General features: G+C 36.2%; 1 protein-coding gene across 5 annotated transcripts in view; it reads left to right on the forward strand.

Moving 5' to 3' along the window:
- Nucleotides 1-1,834: 1,834 nt before the first annotated feature.
- The window catches only part of SLC25A12 (solute carrier family 25 member 12), a 51,034-nt gene continuing 30,767 nt past the window's right edge, over nucleotides 1,835-22,101 (forward strand). Inside the window, exons 1-5 of one of the 5 annotated variants that reach the window (XM_065670390.1) lie at nucleotides 7,764-7,853; nucleotides 10,721-10,783; nucleotides 11,007-11,093; nucleotides 11,545-11,608; nucleotides 12,968-13,083. In XM_065670390.1, the coding sequence (XP_065526462.1) occupies nucleotides 11,586-11,608; nucleotides 12,968-13,083 (139 nt within the window). In that variant the 5' untranslated portion in view covers nucleotides 7,764-7,853; nucleotides 10,721-10,783; nucleotides 11,007-11,093; nucleotides 11,545-11,585. Of the gene's footprint in view, nucleotides 1,885-2,432; nucleotides 2,487-7,710; nucleotides 7,854-10,720; nucleotides 10,784-11,006; nucleotides 11,157-11,544; nucleotides 11,609-12,967; nucleotides 13,084-22,101 lie in introns of those variants that run through there. The other 4 variants (XM_065670386.1, XM_065670387.1, XM_065670388.1 and 1 more) reach the window with 4 other exon arrangements.

Raw genomic sequence — 22,101 nt, forward strand, 5'->3', positions numbered from 1 at the left:
CGCAGTGTTCTCGCTTATGCACTCGTTCATGAACGTCGGGGTTACCGCCACCGTTACGCTTCAGCGAACGGGAAAGATCATGGAATCAGCTGAGTTGGAAACGACCTTTAAGATCATCAAGCCCAACTGTTTCCACAGGGCTGTCAAGTCCACCACTAAACCATGTCCCCAAATGCGACATATATATACCTTTTAAATATCTCCAGGACTGGTGATTCAAGCATTTTAGACAGCCTGTTCCAATGCCTGACAACCTTTTCTGTGAAGAAATTTTTCCTAATACCCAATATAAACCTCTCCTGGTGCGGCTTGAGGCCATTATGTCTCGTCCTAATCACTTGTTATTTGGGAAGAGTCTGACACTACAACTTCCTTTCAAGTGGTAGAGGGCAATGAAGTCTCCCCTGAGCCTCCTTTTCTCCAGACTAAACAACCCCAGTTCCCTCAGCCATTCCTCATGACTTGTGCTCAAGGCCCTTCACCAGCTGTATTGCTCTTCTCTGGACCCACTTCACATCCCAGTGTCTATCTTGTAGGGAGGGGCCCAGAACTAAACACATTATTCGAAGTACAGCCTCACCAGTGCCGACTGCAGAGGGAAGATGGAGCTTTACCATCGATAAAAAGAAAAGCCAAGTGCTGAACCACTTGTTACAGCTGCTGCTACAAGGACCATGGAGATTTCTGCTGTTTTAAGGTCTGTTTTCTGGTGTACACTGTTCCTCTGCAGCTAGTATGCACATGGACTTGCTGAACAAGCTGGTTTAGTGGTTTTTAGCAAACCTTTCTGCTGTCAGCTGGCACATTGGCACATATGTATTATGTGAACTCTGAGTTATCTTCAGGAAGTTTTTGTTGACCCGTACCAACAAAAAAAACCAACCAAACAAAAAAAAGTACTGCTTTCTACAGAAAATTGTTTTAAACTTAGAAATGTGAGTCATCGTTCTGTGGCTGCCATTATAAACTCCCAACTACATATAGTAGTTATGAGGTGTAACAGAAGCTGTCCTATTTATGTTTTCTGGCAGCACGCAATGAAAGATCTTGTTGGGCCCTTAAAATAGTAACTCAAGACAAAATATGCATTATTATTTAAGCTAGGTTTTATAAGAATTTATTGTGATTGAACTGTCCAAACGAAGTATAAATTTATTCTTTATTGAGGCTATGGCCTGCATACTTTTTGTTTTAAGGTATAAAACAAGTTGGCATGTTCTACTATTAAAGTATTACAAGCAGCTTCTGTCAGAAATTACTGAATTACAGCCAGAATTGATTACTTTGTGCCTCTGTTTGTTTGTATGAAATACAGGGATACTGCCATTGCAGCCATACTACTCGAATATCATGTACAAACAGTTTCAGCACTTGGTATCACCAGGTGTAGCTTTGCAGACCCTCAAGGGAACGGCTGCATCTGTTAAGCCAGAAATGAGGTTCAGCAGCATTTTAAAAAGCTCATTTTTACGCTACGGAGGTGCTTCCAGCAGCCTCCCAGGCAAGGACCCACAGCCGTGCTCCTGGTGCCTTTCGTGGGGCGGCTGACGCACCGTCCAGCGCCGCCCGCGGTGAGTCCGTGTGGCAGCTAACGGGGGGCGAGCGGGTACCGGCAACATTCCTGCCCGCCCGAGTGCAGGCAGCGCAGGAGGCAGGGCCACGGCTGGTACCGGTGGGCTCCGCTCCGCTCCCCTCCTCCCTGGAGCCCTACGGCGACCGCTGAGGGCATCCAGCTACAGGGACCGGGCTGCGCCGGGCGGGGCAGGGCAGGGTGCTCGTTACCACAGCGCTACGCTAAGGCGGCGGCTGGTGCGGCGGCGCGGCGGGTGGGTAGTGGGCGGGTGGCTCCTCCTCCTTCTCGCCGGGAGCAGCATGGCGGTCAAGGTGACTCTGCCCCTCCGTCGTTTGTGCATAGGAGGAGACGGGTGAACCCCCTGCCTGCCCGCGAGGGGCGGCCGGGGGAAAGGCGGGCGGTGGGAGGGGGCAGCCGCTGCTGCGGGAGCCCCGCGGGGGTCGAGGGGAAGCTGCCGGCGGGGGCGGTGATGGCGGGGAGGCCGCGGGGAAGGGGCAGCGCAGCCAGCTCTGCCTCCGCCTCCTGAGGTGTAAGCGGCTGGAGCGCGGTACGAGGGTGCTGCGGAGCGGACCGCGGGCCGTTATTCGGGGCGCGCGGGCAGTAGCGACTGGGCTCGCCGATGGTAACGGCTGCCGTCGTGCTGGACCGGGGCGCCGCGCCGCTTCCAGTCAGCCCTTGGTCTGACAGCTGTCAGCGGCGCTGGAGCCCCGCAGTGAGCGCGGAGAGGTCATGTTTGCGGTTCGCCCTGTCGGCAAGATAAGGGGGCTGCATTGCTGCCCTTATCAGTGCGCACGGCGGCTTTTATCTGCTCTCAGTCAGTAGCCCGGCCAGCGGAGCATTAACTTCCTTGTCCCCACAGGTGCAGTTAACCAAAAGAGCCGATCCTGCTGACCTACGAAATATTTTTTTGAAGGTAAAAAGAGCTGTCTAATGTTCGATTGACAGACATTTAGTTTTTGCCCTTTCAGCAGTTTGCCACGGCATCATACACATGTCGTACTTGTGGGATGCTTGAAAGTTCACTTTGCAGGCATAGTGTGTTGAAAAGTCCATCAGGTGTTGAGGGGAAACTGCTCCTGACACAAATTGTGATTAACCATTACCAAATGCTAATTGTAAATAATATTCTGAAATATTTTCTAATTTCCTGTAAAGCAACAAATTGTAACCATAACTAATGACTCTTATTTTTTAAAAAAATACACTTTTGCAAGATTCTAAAATATCTTTCTTCCATGGCTGTATGTTTTGGGTTTATATGTGTTCCTCTTACAAATGGATGGACAACTTGTGACAGTTTTAGAACTTAAAATTAATTTACGTATTTCATAATATTATTGCTTGCAGGGCCTTAGAATTAACATACATAAATAGTAACATGAAGCTTTTTCCCCTCTCTTTAATAACAAGCGCAGTCTGAAAGGAAAATCCAGTCAATCCTAAACTTTCATAATAAGGTTTGAATCAGACTGGAATAAGAGCAACTATGTTTTAGGTCCAAGAGTTGTGCCACTAATATCTCCAAAATTACTAAAATACCCTTTTTCCCCCACCACACGTTATGTTAGGTATTGCACAGTATGTTCAAGAAGCTTTCCTCAGTGAAAAAGGAAGGAATATAAAATGAAGTATGAATATTATAAATAATAAATTCTATTGTTTATTTTTTGACATGTATCTTTTGGTCCTACCATACTATTCTGCAGTTTACACATATAATCAGTAGACAGAGATGCCTTTTTGCCTGAGAGAGAGAAGTTATACCACAACCATAATTTTGGTGAATTTTTGCTTTTGCATACTGGATTACACTGGCAACATTGCTGGAGTGCTAGGACTTGGAATGTTGGAATCAAACAGTGAAAGACCAGCATTTAGCTTCTAGTAAAAAAACCCTTAAACTACAGGTACATTTATTGTTGACATGACATTTAGCTTTTGTAGATAAGGAGTACAGCAGAGTATGTTAAAATAAGCAACATGAAAATATGTGTTTAAAAATACATATTTTAAAATGTGTAGTTCTGGAACATCACAACTCTCCCAACTTTCTTTAAGATACTTTTGCATGTTTGCAAAAAGTGAAACATGGTGTCAAAATACTCTGTTCTTGAAAATGCGGGCTTTTTATGATTCTTGACTTCCAGTCAGTAGAAGTGCTTGCTTCTGGAAATAAGTAATTGTTTGAAGTCCTTGATTTTGGTCACACAAGAAAAAGTGGAGAGGAAGAGCACTGGATCTTGAAATTGTCTCTGTGACAATACATGTTTTATTGACCTAAAAAGCAGGCAGTCTGGTTTTAAAACAGCTTTTGGTCTTCTCCATGTCTATTTTGTAATCTTCAAAGAAACATGCAAATCAAGTTGTGGATTGTTTTGTGCTCTGAGGAATGCTCAGGGAAGCTCTCCTGTATCCTCTTGAGTGTCTGAGATTTGCAGAAGATGAAAAGAATCAGCGCAGATACCTCTGTAATAGAAGGAGGGTTTACATTTCTTTTGGATTATATTTGATTATAATTGAGTTTGAAATTGTGTCTTTTGTTTGATAGCAGGGAAACTTAAAAATTATCAGGAGAACCCACTCTTTCCAAGACTTAAGTTGTAGCAAGTCTTGTTAAGAAATAGTGCTAGTGTTGCACACATCAGGGGTCAGATATGTTGTACTCTTTGCATAGCCTGCTGGCCTGTTCTGTGAGCTTCAGCTAAAGGTCGTACATTCCTTCCTAAATTTGGCTTCCCTTGGAAATGGGCTAAGGGAAGATGTGAACTCTAGGCCTCCTTGTCATCCGCCTTATTCATAGAGAGTTCATGTGTCCCCCGTCCATCCAGTTGTATCTCACTGGATACTTGATACATACCTCTCTCTTGAAGTTTCTGAAGCTTGCTATATATTTCATTTTATTATTTTAAACTGTTAAAATACTAACTTTGAATTGTATTCAAGAGATGTGCAATTATTTCTATGTAATCCCGTAACTATGAAATGCAGGCATTGAAATTTAATGTTTGTGCATCCTCAGATTACCTCTCAGGTGTTTGCTAACCACTGACTTCAGTAATAACTGTAAAAGAACAAAATAGAAATTTACTGAAGGATAAAAGAGTTATGTAGAACAACAGTTATCAGATGTCTACATTCTTTTTTCTTAGCAAGATAGTCAGCCCTTGGGGCATATAGTTGAATTATTGGCTGACTGCAGAGTGCAAGTGGAACCTGTTGTTCCAGAAAGGTGGAGAAAGAAACAAAAACAAATTTCCAGTTTTAATACAAGAAACTTCTCCCCCCACCCCCCGCTCGTAGCTTAATTAAAAAACAAAACCAAACCTATTAAGAGGGCCCATGGGTCTCTTGTTTTGGAACTTTTTTCTCCTCTGCCCAGATAAAATCTTTGGGATAGAAGCCCCTGTTACTTTGAAAACTACCCAATTTAAAAAAAAACCAAAACATTATTTCAGAAAGTGTGGCAATACCTAGCACTGTATTATACAGCTAGAATAAGGGGTTTATGTGTTCGTGTTATGTGATGATGTTTAAAAAAAAGGATGCAAATTCATCAAGTGCTTAAATGTGTAGTAAGAATTTTGTGTTATAAGGTAGTACAGTTCAAGACTGAGGAAAATACAGATTTAATTCATGTGTTCTGTTTTATATGCAAATCAATATAAAATTTTCAATTGCCTATTTTTTACTAAAAGATTCTTGACTTAAGTTGTATGGTGAAAGGGTAACTTGAGGACAAATGTAAATACATACCAAGCTACTTTGTCAGGTCTTAATATGTTGGCTCGCTGCCAAGCTCTTTAAAATACCATGACATTCCCATATGGACCTCAATATATCTGTCAGTTAATTATTTTGTCTCAGAAATTTTCTAACAAAACTTCTTCCATACAGTTTTTATTGCTTAAGAAAAAATAAAATCACTTTTTGTAATAAACTTGGACAAATTGCTGTCTGAAGAAAAGAAGATGTTTAGATTATGACTTTGATATGCACTCTACTTGAAGATACGCTCAATTCTCTGCATGTTTGATGGTCCTTCATACATAAAACTTGCTTTGGGTTACATATCTTGCAGCAGAATTGTGCTTCATAGTGCATTTTTTTAGTCACTTGCATATACAATTGAGAATCTTTCCAAGTTAATTGGAAATTTAATTAATAATTAAATAATTAATTAAATTAATTAAATTAAATAATTAATTTTCCAAGTTAAGCCGCAGTTTCATTATATTGTCATTTTGGCAGGGATTCCTGTCCACTGCTTTGTGTTCCTATTTTTGTGGAAATACTCTTTTTTGATTTTTCAGTTAGTTCAATAATCTTGTTTACAGTGCAGTCTTTCAAATAGCTGTCATCACAGATAGAGGGTGAAAGAGGCAGAGATGCTGAGGTGGTGTGAGGGGCTGCTATTGTGGAAGAGGTACGGTAAATGCGTAAGCAGGCATTGATGCAAGCTTCTTTACGCTGAAAACTGTTCTGTGTGTATAGGTCTTCTGTCAATATTCTACTTTCTGTGGGTCCCTGTCAGAGTAAGGCTGTGTCAACTGAATCAAGATACTGTGGTATATAGTGGAAAAGGTACAAATTAAGTTTAAATTCACTGGCATAGATGTTGCACTTTAAGTCTTGGGGGTCATTGCCATTTTTTTTTTCTGCAGAGAATGCTTATATAGTCATCTTTTAATGACTAGAACCTGGAAAGGTAAATTGGATTTTTACAAATAGATTAAGAATCACTACTTTCATTGAAAATCAAAATTCCAATGAAACACCTGAATAGTTTTATAACGTCACTTTCTCAGAATGAAAATAGTTTTATGTGTGTGTTTGAAACTCTGCATCTAAATTGTGTGTAAAAGTAGACTGTACAGTAGAAAGTGAACAGAAGAGCTAGATTTCAAGCTATTAAGTAAGCTTGTTTACAGGTTTTGTGAGCAAAAATGCTGAGAAATAAACCCAGTTGTTAAACTGAATTGGGTCATGGTAGTTTAGGGAACTAGGAACCTCTTGTGAGCTACTATCCTGTGTTTCAGGATGCAAACAGTTTAATTTTGCAATCTGAAAACATAGGCCTTATTTCTAAGATTACTGTCAAATAAACTGTGAGAAATTTTCCCTGCTGCTGTGCTGCTGTAAACAAGATCTCGGGGGCTTGAAGTTCCATAGTATATTTCCCTTTTATTTATCACTTGTGATGCTTTATACTCCTGCCTCTTTAGTATTGACCAGTGTAACTGGACAGCTGAGAGCATAGAATTTACTTTATGGTAAAAAGTTCACTTTAAATTAAATGCTGACCTGTAAAAACCAGTGATTAATGGCTTGAAACAGAAAAGTGATCAGTAAGAATACTGATACAGACATATGGCAGTGGTCTCGGTGTACAAATAATAAAGATGTACTTGGTTATTTTATTTTTAATTAATTTGATTAATATTCAGATTCTAGAATTTAAAATTTGCCCATGATTTTTATTTGAAATTGTTAATAAATTAATTAATTGTTAATTTTATAAAATTATTGTTAATAAAATTAAAATTCAAAATAAAAACATTTGACTCAAGTCCTTTTTGTCTGTGCTTGTGAATGTTTACTTTAAAAAAATGTCAAAACTATTAGTTTCAGGATAAAAAATAATCTGGAAATTTATTTCTCACAAAAAGACAAAAGAAATAATATGTATTTTCCAAACTAATTATTATAAAGACCAGCAACAGTTATTCAGAAGATACCTGCCACTAGAAATTGTAAGAAAATGTTTGTGCTGTGTTTTGACAATGTCCGTGCAAATGGAAAGCTACTGCATAGCTGCAGTATTTAAAAATTTATGCAGTATTTTCTGAAAACCTGTAATTGTCTTTTTTATTAGAAGGTATTGATCATTATGTGAGCACATCTATGAAGGTAATCTGATTGTTGGTGGTATGCAACTAATACTATTAGTTATTACCATTAGTTGCCTTACTATTATGCAGCTAATATAGTGATATCGCCCTTTAATTTCAGACCAGTTATGTGCAGAAAATTGTGCATAAATTTAAGTGATATTCAGTAAAGGTACTAGTTTGGTAATCACTGCTAATTAGCATCTAAATAGATTAATTTTTGTTTATGTGTTTTTATTTTTACTGTAGTATGCCAGTGTTGAGCAAGATGGTGAGCATTACATGACTCCGGAAGATTTTGTACAAAAATACCTAGGACTTCATACAGATCCTCGTTACAATCCTAAAACAGTGCAGCTGTTGGCTGGAGTAGCAGATCAAACTAAGGATGGGTGAGAATTTTGCTTTCCATTATAAGCTTATAATGCACTGGTAAATGTGAGAGTGAAAGAGTTTGATAATTTCATCTTCTAAAATAGATTATAGATTTTATTACACTAAGTTAATTTAGGTAGCAAGTTTTTTGTCAAGTACAATAGACTATAAATTTGAGGAAACTGGGAAAAAATACAGTGTTTAATGTGCGTTTTTTAAATTGGAATTTGTTTTAATGGAGTTTTAACAATCACTACAAACGCAGAGGAAGTTGAACTCCAAATAAGTCTAATGTAGTATGATTGCCTTGAAAAAGTTCTTTCCTGTATTCTCATGTCCATGATTAGATACTATGTAGAGTCTTTAGTAGCTGTAATTAAGCATGAAAATATGGAAATGCTTTCTTATTTCTGTAGTGTGCCATTCAAATCAAACCACTGAGGTCTTTATTTTTAAAGTGCTGGCTATTAGGAAAGAGGGGCACTAATGACTCTATGAAGGAAGAAGGCATTTGTCTAATCAAAAGAAGGTCACACCATGTAAAGTTTTCCCAGCTCTTCTTGCAGATGACATTAGTTGCTAGTAGACAGTTCTCTGAAACTGCTTTACAGAATGTCTGCTCCTCTGAGGTAGCACCCTCTTAATTTGCTTGTCTTCCAAAGAGCCTTTTCTCTTGCTCTATGTAGGCTTCTACTTTTGGCTTCAGACTGTAGCAGGAAAGTGAACACTATTGAGGTGAGGTTAGGATGGATGAGAGAACAGGTCAAGAATAGAGAAGGGAGCGGTTATTTTGTAGAGAGGAGAGAGAAAGCTGATGTTAAAATAGTAAACCTTTGTAAATACATAGGTGTGACTTGTTTTAAATTGAAAGCCCCTCGACAACTATGGATTTGTGAGCCTAAATCTGACCCTTGACATCACTTAAATGTTTTTTTGTTTTCCTGTATTCTGCATTAGAATATTCTAGTAGTTGGCATAGTATCCTGAGAAGCTTGTGCTTTACAAATTAAACTGTATATGCTGCATACATTCTACACTTAATGACAAATGTAGGATCTCCTGTTTTATGTAATGTTACATGATTATTTTTTTATAAAACTGCAGCATTTTCATAGTACGTTTCACATATACGACCTTGTCTTTGCGATACATGGCTGCAGTTTGTTGTATTGTTGTGGATTGAAAAGGCTATTTTGTATATATCTGTTGAAATAATAGTCTAATTGATTACTAGTAAATCAGCGTGTTGAGTATCTTGCTTCTCTGAAATATGTTGGTTATTTTTTGTGGTGTGCATTTCTTCAGAAAATGTCTTTTACAGTAAGAAATCAATTATTTGTTCTATTGCAACAGAACTTTACATTGAGGCATCACTGTTTCATTGCTTTCCATGTGAATAGAAGTTTGTTTGTTTGTTTTTGTTGTTATATTTAAATCTGGGTAATATTTGAAGTGAGATAATCAAACATGGGTAAGTGTGCTTTATCTAATTCTGAACTGGAACAGTGGGAATGGGAATTATTACCATATGGTCTGCAGTGCAAAATGTTTGTCTGAATACGTGTCTGAAACTATTTTCCCAAATATTTTAATCTGTATTTATCTCTAACCTGTATTTCATGTGAAGAATTTGTTACACCCCCATCATCATCATTGATTTATTTATTTGCTTTTACATTTGCATTTCTCCTTTTGTAGTGAGTTGTGATATATCAAAATCCAGACTCTAATTATGTCATCCGCACAGAGTTTAATCTGTAGCATGAATTATTATTGTAATCTTCAACTGAATTCCATAATGCATTACGTCTTTCCAAGGACTTGAAGTTACTTTACGAAGTCCAAGGAAGTACCAGTACTCCTGTTCCATACATACATTTGTAAATTAAATGACAGCCCAACATCACACAGCAAGTCATTGAGAAGCCATGGGTTCTGTTACGAAATTTCATTCCTGTATCTGCTATCATATTCTCTTAGCCTTGCTTGCCCTTCAAATAAATACTCAAAGTGTTCCTGGTAACTTTTCTTTGTTATTTTTTTTTTTTAATTTCATTTACATTTAAGTTTGGTACTTTAGAAAACAAAGAAACTGTTTTGGAGCTGTATGTCTATAGGAATATGTTTTTAAAAAGTTTGGTTTTTCTCTCTTATTTTTTTTCTGGTGGTAACTTGATCCTTACATAACTGTTCCAGAGTACTATTGCCTTCTCCTGTTACAACAGTACAAGACTGGTTTGCCTTAGTGGAACTCTGTAAGGTAGTTCTTAAAACAGATGACTCTTCACTTTCAAAGTGTTTGTTCCTCATTGTTACAAAATCATGTTCTGAAGAATTAATGTGATAAGATCTACACTAGAATTTGACTTAAACTGCTTTGTCTGCTGTCTGGCTGCAATAGGGTTTCACTGATGCTGTAAGCATTCCTGTGTCTTCAGACTGCAGGCACTAGTTTTGAAATTAAGATAAATATCCTCTCCGAATAATGTACTTGCATATGTGTGCCAAACCCAGCTTCCCAATTACGTAAGGTAATTTACATTAGTAGGTATTGCAGTTCTAAAATCAAAGATTTTCTTCTTTCAAGCCTTCAGAATTTCACAGTAGTCATTCAAAATTCTTTATTTTAATTTCTTGTTTCTGGGCACTTTTTTTTTTTTTTAATTTTATTTTTATCAGCATATTGTTCTTAACATTTGGAAATGAGGTCTTAAGCTAAATCCTTAAGAAAGAGTTGATGTTTCACATACTGGAGAGTCACAAAAGAGCTATACTTAATGTCTGAAAGTTGTGTGGGGAAAAAAAAGAGCACAGAGTTGTAGGAAAAAAAGAAAGATATAGAAGAATTGTAAACACATGGCTTTGCTTTGTGTGCTTTTGAAAGGTAACGGTACAGAAGAAGTAAGAGAAAAGGAAATTTTAAAAAATGTTACAGATAAAATGCAAGGTGAGTGATTTGATATTGTTATAGACTCTCTAATGCAGTGGGTTCACTGAATGATACTTGAGTAGCAATTGGGTGGGAAGTTCTATCATTCTGTTTAATCTAGCTCCTGTTATCTCCGTCCTAATGGATAATGGAGGATCACAGGGGATATCCCTGCTCTTAGGCATTGCAAGTTGAATACGTGGAAAGGAAATTGAATGTGTCTTGTCTCCTTTTGCTGTAGGCACTGTTAAAGTGAGTCCTCTGAAGACGGCTTCTTTCAGGTTCAGGCTTCTACGAATGCATTCTGCAGAGATCGTCACTTGATTCTGTCAGTTATAAAGCTTCCTGCTTAGGAATTAATTTGTATGTCAGGTTTTCGCTTGTATGTGAGGTATATTTTGAAATGATAGTATTTCCAGTTATTTTAAAAGGATATTCTGTTTCTTTGATACTAAACCCTTATTTATCACGATCATCCTTTGGATGAAATTGACTTTACATCTGAAGAACTATTCTCACTTCTCTGTTTTTTTGTGGCTAAAGTGTGACAAATTAGTATCATAATTCTGTATTTGCCATATCTTAATTCCTTTGAAAATCACTACATTTTTTCCTGTATTTTCTGCATAATGCTTATATGCAAGAATGTTGACATATGTAACCTCATTTAGAGTATCTCAATTCTGCTTTATGTGTACTCTGACAGAGAAATACTAGGTAAACTAATGGATAGTGTGGTTTGATTTTTCATTTCCCTCACTTCCCCTCCTCCCCCGTAGGTGACAGAATTCGTACTTTGCTCTTTAGCAGTAAGCAGTGTATGCGTGAAGTAATCACTATGAGGTAATGATCTTCTATGAAGTGTACTAAATTCAGATCAATTATGTACATTTTCTAGGAAAATGTACAATATACAATGATACTCTATGTTTTAACAGTATCTAATGAAATAATAATTTCTTTGGTTTATAAAATGCAATTATAATTAGCATTCCCATTGATGATGTATTCGATACTAAAATAGATATCCCATCATTTATTTCTTCAAACTGAGCTAAGGGAGTTGTAACTGGATGAAATATTCTAAGTCATCAAGCTAAGTCCCCTATTTTTACAACGGTAAAAACACACATTGGTTCTAATAAACCAAGTTTGGTGTTAAAACCTGAGGCTTTTGCTTGCAGTATTCTGGACAGGACACAGTATATGCCTGCTCTGAATATCTTTATGGATATGTAAAGTTGTTAATGTGTCAACATTATCCTTTACCTTCTCCTGGGTTACGGCTTATCTTTCTTCCTCTAACATACAGCAGTAGGATCCCTTCTAACTTCCTTGCGGTTTATGGAGGATTAGGGATTCTTTAAAATGTTTTTTTCTATTTAGTCAGAATGAGTTCCTCTAGAAAAGTTAGTTATGATTATCCTAATAAGTTACCTGTACATACATTCAAGTCCGAGTTTTTTATGTGTTAGAACACAAAGCAGCGTTCCAGAGGCATTGTGGGAACCTTACCTGGGGATACTGCTGCTTCCTTATCTGACACAGAAACAGCTTTCCTAGTGCATCCTTAGTTGCATTGTTCTGTATGGTGACTGCCGTGCATACACAGCTCAGAATCTTGAGATCTGCTGTTACACTCAAATCCTTCCCTGCCTTGGTCATGTCTAACTGTCCCTATGTCCAAATGTTTTTATAATTTCTTTCTTTCTTGGCCTCAACTACATGGCATTGTGGTTCGTGTTATATTTGAAGTGTTATATTTTTTTCTATATTCATAGTAAAGTATAACTTCTTTTGAACCTATTTTTTATTTATGTTATATGTTGTTTTAAGAAAACACATATATTGTGTAGTATATTCCTATACTTAAACTATGTTTTCTTTCTTAGCAGAAATAGATATATAAATTAAGATAATGACAGCCCTGTAAATTTCATGGTAGTAGAATTTCTGTGGGATTTTTACATCTTAATTTTTAAATGCTGTCTGCTTACATTTATAATTACATGGTAATACATTGTAGGTGTTTACTCAGAATTGCTTATATTTTGTATATTTTATGGAGTCTCAACATTTTTATGTTAGAATTTTATTTTAATAATTGGATCATATAGTTTTCTAGAGCATCAGGCACAAAATACCATTGGTATTGTGAGTAATTTTTTAAAATCTTTTTAACTTCTGTATTCTCCTTCATAGGTTGATTTCCTTTCAAGAATTTTTGGCATTTGAGTCTGTTTTGTGTACTCCAGATGCAGTATTCATTGTTGCTTTTCAGTTGTTCGACAAGACTGGCAATGGAGAAATAACATTTGGTAAGAATTAAGAAAAACAGTTTAAGAAAGTGATAATAATAGTATAAATCTTAATAGTGGTTCATGACCATTGGTACATAGAAATGCATATTGTGCTGTACTGTATTGGTTGGCTAAGAGTTTTCAAGACTGAAACTTTTTTTTTCTTTCAAGTGATACAAGCCTAAGAAATACACAGAAACAAAATCTGTTTTGCTCTTGTCTTCCTGAATCAAGATTTTTCATGTTTCTGAAGTACTTATAACAATGCTGTTTTGTTTAGTGTCATTCTAAGTAAATTTGTATGTTGTAGACTTTGAGCTCCTTAAGTGCTGAGGGATTTTAAAAATATGTACTGGATCTCTATTCTTCTTTGAGGAATTATCGTTAGATACAGTATGAGCTCTATATACGAATGAAGGAGGTTTAATCTTTAGAATCTCTAGTTTAGTATTCCTTTTCTTGAGGAGTAAATCTTTAATGTTATGAGTGTTAACTTCCAACTAGATAATGTATTTTGAAGAATTAGAAAATATGGCTTCTAAGTTTTGTTACCTTTTTTTTCTTTCCTTAATCACATAAATGAGTCATTGGACAAAATTCTTTAGGCTAACTATACTGCTCTATGATGTTGCTAAATAACTGTTACTAACATTGCAGTTGTAGGAGGACTAGGTTTTATTTTTAAAACTTCTTATATTTTTGGAAATTAGAAAAGCCAATGATACAAATTTTAATAAAGTGGAATGAGAATTAAATGTTATTTCTATTCAAAAGAATAAAGCTGTCAATAGAGAAAACACAAACCATGCTTGGATTTGTAACCACTTGCCGTTTGTACTATTTCGTTCTTATGAAAATTGTTGTAACTTGTTGGGAATAAAGAAAATAAAGGAAGCAAGGATCTTTTTATGGAAACAAACTCCTTGACTTCTGGTGTTTGTTAAATTACATCATTAACTGAAGGGTCAAATACTGAGCAATATGAATACACCTCATCTTGAAAAGAAACTTGGAAGTTAAGTTGAAGTCAGTAAATGCAGTCATTAGGAAGTAGACAAAATATTGCAATCATTATCACCATGTTAATGATGGTGTATTTAATAGTGTCACAAAACAATGATATACACTTTGTAGCTCTCATGAAAGGACTTGAAATAGCTGGTTCTGTAAATGAACAAAAAGTAATTTCAGATTGTATTGGGATTCCTCAATAAGATTGAGGATTGTTATTTTTTATGAACACATCATTATATTAAAGGCTAAAAGTACAACGCAAACAAGAGAAATTGTAAACCAGAAAATTCCATAATTTTTTTCAATATCTTCATCACTGAGTTTTGTGTTGGGTTTTTTTTTTTTTATTTTAATAAGGCTGATAAGTCTTGAGTAGGAAACTTTGAGAGAAACTTAAAATTTACTATTGGTTTCCTGAGTTTACAAGATTATATTGCAATTATTTTTTTATTTAATAGTATGTTATAATACATCAGTGGTACTTATTATTGTGCTACAGTTCTCATGTTTACTGCTGCGTTTTTGTTACTGTTTGTAACATGGCCTACTTATTTTTACTTCAGAGGCATATCATACAAATTAATGCATGTGGGAAAAATGTGAATGATAATATATGACGTGTTCAGAATTTGGTAACTTTGCAATGAATTCCTAAGTCAGTCTTGTCGCCTACAAAGGCTGTTTTGTGAGTTCTGCACTGTTTCATTTTCATGCTACATCAATAGAAAAACACAGTGTTTAATTTCATGTAAAAATGAGAATATATAAAACTAGGTCTTGAAAATTTTAATAAATGATTAGAGATACCCTGAAGTAAGTTTAGCCAATTGGTGTAAGAATTGCTGTCAGACAAGTCATCTCTCTTTTATGAGTGTGCAGTGTATCCAGTCTGCAGATAAACCATGTTGGTTATGAGAGCAAACATGAGTCAAGATGTTCTAGCTCAGATACAATGCTATGTGGATGTGATTGCATTGGTTCCAAAGCTAACTCAAGCCAGTAAGTCTTGGCAGAAGTGACATGGTTTTACTGAGGTTTTTCTGCATTGTGCATTTGGAACAGGGGGTGGAAGTGCTGGAGAGTGGAACACAGAATCAGCTTGGGTCTGTTAGGCCAGTAACTTGAACACAACACTGGCCTCGCTGGGTGTGAGATAATGTCTTAAAATCATTTGGGTATGACTGTGGCATTTTCAAAAGATATCCTGATCTACTAGATTTTCAGTTATCCAGTGAAAGTTGAGTATATTTGTTGATTTTTAGAACTGTCTCTGTATTTGAAAGCAAGATGGTCAGTTGGATTAAAATCTCCTTTTTAGGATTTATTTACTGATGTGGATTCAGACCATACTTGAGCAGTTTATCTTCTTGCAGTCCTCTTGAACCTCAGGCTGCCACTTGTCTCTTCAAAAGTTTAGCTTCTAACTTTCCATTAAGTACAAAATTGTATTATAAAGAATTTATGAGTTGAAAACTGGAAGAAGACAAGAAGTTTATGATTCTTTAGAAACTATTTAGTAGAAATACTTGTCAGCTATGCTATGCTAATTAGTGTCTGTGCCATATCATATGTTAATTGGAATTAGAATCATAGAATAGTTAGGGTTGGAAAGGACCTTAAGATCATCTAGTCCCACCCCCCTGCCATGGGCAGGGACACCTCACACTAAACCATACCACCCAAGGCTTCGTCCAACCTGGCCTTGAACAGTGCCAGGGATGGAGCATTCACAGCCTCACTGGGCAACCCGTTCCAGTGCCTCACCACCCTAACAGGAAAGAACTTCTTCCTTATATCCAATCTAAACTTCCCCTGTTTAAGTTTGAACCCATTACCCCTTGTCCTGTCACTACAGTCCCTAATGAAGAGTCCCTCCCCAGGGACTGGGGAGTTGAAACAGGAAGCCGCCTGTCACTTTAACATCACGTACTTTCTCACGGCTTTGGGACATTTTTCCGGGAGTTTTGGACATCCAGAAATTCTGTGTGAATGACTGCCATAAACATGCAGATAGTATGCTGTGATGTTCATGCAGTAGGTCTATTGCAAAAACATGAAATTGAAACTACTTTGTATGAGTAAACTGGACAGCATGCTCAGCACTCTTTACATGTTTCAGCTGCACTATGCTTGATGTTAGCTTGGTGAATAAAAAGTAATAAAATGACTATTTTAATAACCCGCTGATAAAAGTGACAGTGTAGTTTAAATGACTGTTTAGTCATGGAGGAAAAAGAAAAGTATTTGTTTTCCTGATCAAATGCTTGTAGTACTTCATAAATTATTCCTAGGTGCATATTTTATGGGAAATATATTGCTGGTGAGCCTTTACAGTATTCTTGAACCATAAAATATTTAAAAGCTAAAGCTGATAAAAAAAAGTGTGTGTGTGTGTGGGGTGTTGGTTGGTTGGTTGGTTGGTTTGTGTTTGTTTCATTTTTCATGAATTGTCTTTCTTGTTACGGGTTGCTATCTGTAGCCAGAGAAGACTGATGACTGGTTTGCTTTTTTGATCATTGGATGTAACTGACTAAATTACCTAGTATGAATGAGATATTTAAAAACCGTGCATAAAATTAGTGCTATGGTACTAAGAAGACTTCTTTTTATTGCTATTCTTGCAGGTCTTTTGACCTGAAGCCAGGTTAAAGCAAACGTGAATATTAAATGTGCTCAAGCTATTTCATGTGCTTCGATGTGGAAGCAGATAGTCCTTATTGTGGCTAAAGGTGAAGTGTGTGTAACTATCACTGAAACTTCTCTCAAAAATAGGATGTCTAACTGGAAGTAAAAGGATTCTTTATAATTTATCCCTTTGGCAAGCCATGCGGTGATCTGGACTGTATCACTTTTAATTGGAATGTACAATTTCAAGGCTTTTTCCAGCTGTTCTTTGTAGAATCACCAGAAAGAAGGCCATTCTCTGATAAACTGTGGAATTTAAGAGACACTTTTTTTAGTTAAATACCCATGCTGGTATGGTTAGAAAGATAAAGCTGAAATAATGAGACTTAGAAACCAATTTTACTGCCTTCATGTTCAGGATTCTTCTGTATTCAGGATTTTGTATAATTTTGGGCATAATGGGAAAATATTTATGGAACTGAATACAAGGTTTTTAAAAAACATCCTGCAGCTCAAAATCTCATTAAAAATATTTTGCAGAGTATAATGGCCTCTTCTTTGGAGGCACTGGGGGAGAGTAAGGGAATTGAATGCCTGATAATGCAACTAATGTGAAAATTACTATGATATTGGTGAACTGAAATAATAAACATCAGTGTAATAATTTCAGAAATTGAGAATACAGCAATACTGAAATCTTGTCCATCTATTTTCTTCAACAAATTTTAATCTAGGAGAAAAAGTTCAGATTTCCCTTAATCAGGACATAGAGTTTGAGAACACTGGAAGAAGGTGAGTGAGAACAAGAGAAAGGAGTTGAACATGTGTTATTACAGTTCTTTGCTGTTGAGTGTTATTTTTCAGGAAAAACGGATCACTCCTAGTACTCACTTCCACCATTTCTGAAAGAGCAATTGGATTGAAAATGCTAGGATTTTTATTTAATCTTAAGAGGTCTGTTTTATAAAATATTATTTGCAACTGTAAATGCTGGAAACCTTTTAACATGTAAGCAGAAAAACTGTCATAACCATATGGCTATAGACCTGAGGATATAAGAAAAACACCATGTTTTGATCAAGTGTGCTGTAAACAAGAACTCCTATTTTTCTTGGCTTCCTGGTACCCATATGTTAGTTTCCTGTTTTCAGAATGTCTTTTGCTTAACACATGCAGATAATGTAGGAAACATCACTGTGTGTTATGACTTGCCTTTATCCTCATGTTTTTGTTGGGTTTGTTTGTTTCTGTTTCTTTCCTGTTGTATGATGCTTTCAGGTTTAAAGCACAGTTTTAAACACTTGTGAGCAGTGCAGTATGGGAGCCCCTTATTTTTTTGTAATAAAGTTCAAAACTGTACTTCAGCAAGAGGCGACAGAAAAGAGGAACTCCACATTGAAATTATATATAGTGACAATCTATTGTTATGGCTGTCACTAATATTAACCTTAAACAGAATCACTAATCCTTTTAAAATAAGGGTAGGAGTACAATGTAACTGTTTCTAGTTCAGCTTTCTCACTTTTCCCTGCCATTCCTCATTTTGCTTTATCCTAGTAATTATATTATTTGCATTAGGATTACTCTTCATATACTTCTGCAGCAGGTGCTACAAGAAAAGTCTTTTTGCTTTTAATGGCAATTTTTAATTTTATGTTTGGAAGGGAAAATATGTAAAATTTGCTGTTAGCAGAAATAAGGAAAAGTAGCAACATAGGGAATATTAAAATGCATTATGTATGTTAAGACTGAAATATGTACAAATGGTACTGTAAATGACTGAGTGGACAGATTTTAAAAAGTCCCACAAATTATTAAACAACAAACCATTAGCATACTTAGGCTACTACTTGAAACTATCACATTTATATTTCTGTGTCTCTAAGAAGCATGCCTGATGTTCCATCATTGGTGAAAGGGAATGGTAAACTCTGTTAACAGGTTGGTGGCACTGAATTGCTTGAGGTTTTCACTCTGCTTCTTGCGGAGCTGATTAGTCAAAACAAGTAACAGCCACCTCAAGGCTCACTTGGGCTACCAAGCTCATCCCCACCATGGTCCATCAGCAAGACATCATAGTGTTTATAACGTATTCTTCTGCCTTCTTTGAAATTATTTTCTAAAAATTTTGTTCTCATATCATTTTTCTGAGCCTGATAGGTAACGGTGTTTGAAAGTTGAGCCAGTGATGTATATGCTGCCTCCATATATCTGCTCCAGGCGTCTATAATTTGTTTAAAATTATTGGGTGGGGAAATTCTGAAGTAATCTTGAGAGAATGTGTGTTGCCTTGGAGGTAATGTTCTAGTGCACTAGAGTAGTAGGTTTATTGTTCCTGGGGCTGATGGTAAGTTGAGTATATCATCAGGCTACTGACTTGTATGCCTATCTGAGAAGAAAATGCATTGCTATAAGCCAGGAAAGAAAGTTATCAGCTCAGTAGGAAAGAATTCCACTGCAGAAAGGTGAGCAAAGAGTGGGAAAAGACATTAGTAAATGAGCAACATGTATTGACAGGGACAATGAATGCATTCTGTAGCATGTCAGACTAAAATGAAAGGCTTTAAAAATAATTCGCTGTTTGCCTCCTGCAGAATAGCTCTGTTGGAAATCTGAAGTACTTTGTAGTTTATCTTAATTTGGAAGCATTACTGGGTTTTGACTGAGGGAGATAAAAAAAGGCAAAAAATCCCCAGCATCTGTACCTGAATGTTACGTGTTTTCTTTGTTGTCAGTGCTTTGCTTGTGCTGTGAGAAAAATAAATTAAAAATAAGATACTTGATCATAATTCTGGGTGGTGGAAGTGCAGGTGATAACCACATTATGTATAATTTCTGAAATGTGACTGTCAGTTTGCTGCTTCTCATCACATGAACTGTTGTGGAGATGGCTATTTCCTTTACTATAAGAGAATAGCCAACAAAATTGGATTAAAAAGGTATTCTTGATATATTGTGAAGAAAGAATTGCTGCTCTTGGGTAGAAGTAGTAAATTTTAGAATTTATCTAGCAATGTTTTAGAGTCCTGGATGGCTTTGGAAAATTGTATGTAGAGTTTCAATGGTTTTAACTGTGTCAGTTATTCACAACAGGTGCATGCCTTTGCTCCTGTACACCAAATGCTTCATAAACAAAGTCAACATGGAATTAATTAAGCGTTAGATACAACAGTATATCCTTAAACTCAGACTACTCTAAAACATGCAGTATACATTACTGATTGTAGTTGCCCTTGGAAGAAAAAGGGATAAGGCACCTCAATTTTAGAGAAGCAACAGGCTAATTTGGATACCATTTATTAAAGGTGATGTCACTACTAGAATTTTTCAAGTTTCAATACACTCAACTATTAAATATAAATTTATGAATTAATTTCCCAGCATTGTTATTATGTGCTGAAGAATCTTGATGTGTGATATGTTCATGACTAGTTGTAATAGTTTTTAGGAAGAAAAAGATCAACAGCGTAATAAACCGGTTCTTGGCTGTTAAAGTAGTATATGCTTAAATGCTTGAATGAGAATTATGAAAAGATGAAGGCTTGTCTCATTAAAAATCACTAAAATATCTATCTGTATGAGCAGGTATGAATATTTTCTTATGAGAAAAAAGGCAACCTTTCTTTAAGGTTTTGAAGAAGCAATTATTGGAAACAATTGTAAAGTACAATTTAAATTTTCTGTCTGCTTCAGCATGTTCTTTACTAAGCTTTCATAAGGAGAGTTCTGTGTATTAGAGTCAGTTTTACAGGTGTGTAAGTAGTCACTAGTTGACACTGCTTCTACCTTAATAGCCAAGCCAATAGATACAATTAAGCGGGCCTGTCTTCTTTTGCCTTCCCAATTTAGTGCCATTTTGCTAGCTCAGTGGTGAGCTGCACTGTGTTCGTGTTTGTAGTACGTGAAGGCTCTAGGTAGCTTGGTCAGAAGCTGCAGTGAGTCAGTGGTAGGTGGGGAGTTTAAATTTACATCTCCTGGTTCCTTGATCTCTAGCAGTGATGAATAAATCTACTATAGGCAAAACTTTCAAAGGAAGTATGGCAAAATAAAATATTTTAGTACTATGTATTGGGTGCTTTATCTCACAATTTCTTAACCCTTACCTTGCATATTAATACTGATGAATAGATATAAACAGACAGTTACAAGTAGCACTGTAGTTTTTTTAAGTTTCTTGTTTGCCCAGACTTCTTTAGCATACCTTGCAGTGGAAACTATAAATTGCAGGTTTTTTACTATAGTCTATGTTTGACCTTTAAGTAAGGGTTAAATGACAGTTAAATCACTAACTATAATCTGCCCTTCGAATATGTAATCTCAAACTAACCATGCAGCAGGTGATCTAGCCAAGGAGTCCTACTCGGAATGTCCTTGTTCTGAGATGGATTTGTTCTGAACATTTCCTTTCCTTTCCTCACTGAACAGATAAAACCATGTAATGATTTGACAGGGTTTGATCTAGAACTAGTAGAATGGCTATAGAATTGAAAGAATGAATGAATCAAGCAGTCCTTTAGCACAGAGAAAGCAACACATTTACTCCAAGTAAATAGCTCTTGATGGAGTTATCAAATGCAATGTTTAATTTGGTTATTAGCAGGTTCTAGGTAGGTTGATAAAACCAAATCAATTCAGGTACTTTAAGGTAGATTTTGAAAAGTGTTCAAGTGTTGCGGATAGATACCCAGTTATACTATTTATGTGGTTGGATCGTCTGCACAAAAAGCAGGCTTGTTTTGCAGCATGGCAATGCTGTGTATGAATAATGCATGCTTTTTTTTTTAGAATGAGGTTTTTGACAGAATTCAGATAATACATTTGGCATTGAGATTTCGGTTGTACAGTATACATATGAAGAATTTCATATTCTGAAATGACAGGTTTTTTCTTTACTTCATTAAAAAAAGGACATCTCTATCTTCACTTATCTTAAAACATTTTAATAACTGAGACTACCAATTATGTTTTATAGGATTTGATTTTTGTGCTAAGACCTTATCAAAAGCTTCTAATAAGGTGCTTTCTGCTGAGTTAATGATATGTTTTAGATGTCATTTCTTATACCTATCTTCAATAGACATATTCAGACAGTGTGATTGTAATAATCAAGGTTCAATCAAACCATACTTAGTATGACAAATATTGCATGAGATTGTAATGCAGGTATTCGTGCTCTTGATAAAGGGCTTAATTTGACTCCTAGCAGAGAGCCACTATTGATTTTTGTATCGGAATGCAAAATAGTTCTTATTTGTCATGTATGAGGGAAATTGCTTCTTAATTAAAACTAAATAAAATAGTCACTCCAAGGTTTTATGCAGTAATACAAAAAGTATCACGTTGTGTTGAAAATGTGTTCTTACACAGGTCTGTAAAGGTTCAGTTAGCAATTACTCT

This window comes from Lathamus discolor, chromosome 3, assembly GCF_037157495.1.
Source record: "Lathamus discolor isolate bLatDis1 chromosome 3, bLatDis1.hap1, whole genome shotgun sequence".
NCBI lineage: Eukaryota > Metazoa > Chordata > Aves > Psittaciformes > Psittacidae > Lathamus > Lathamus discolor.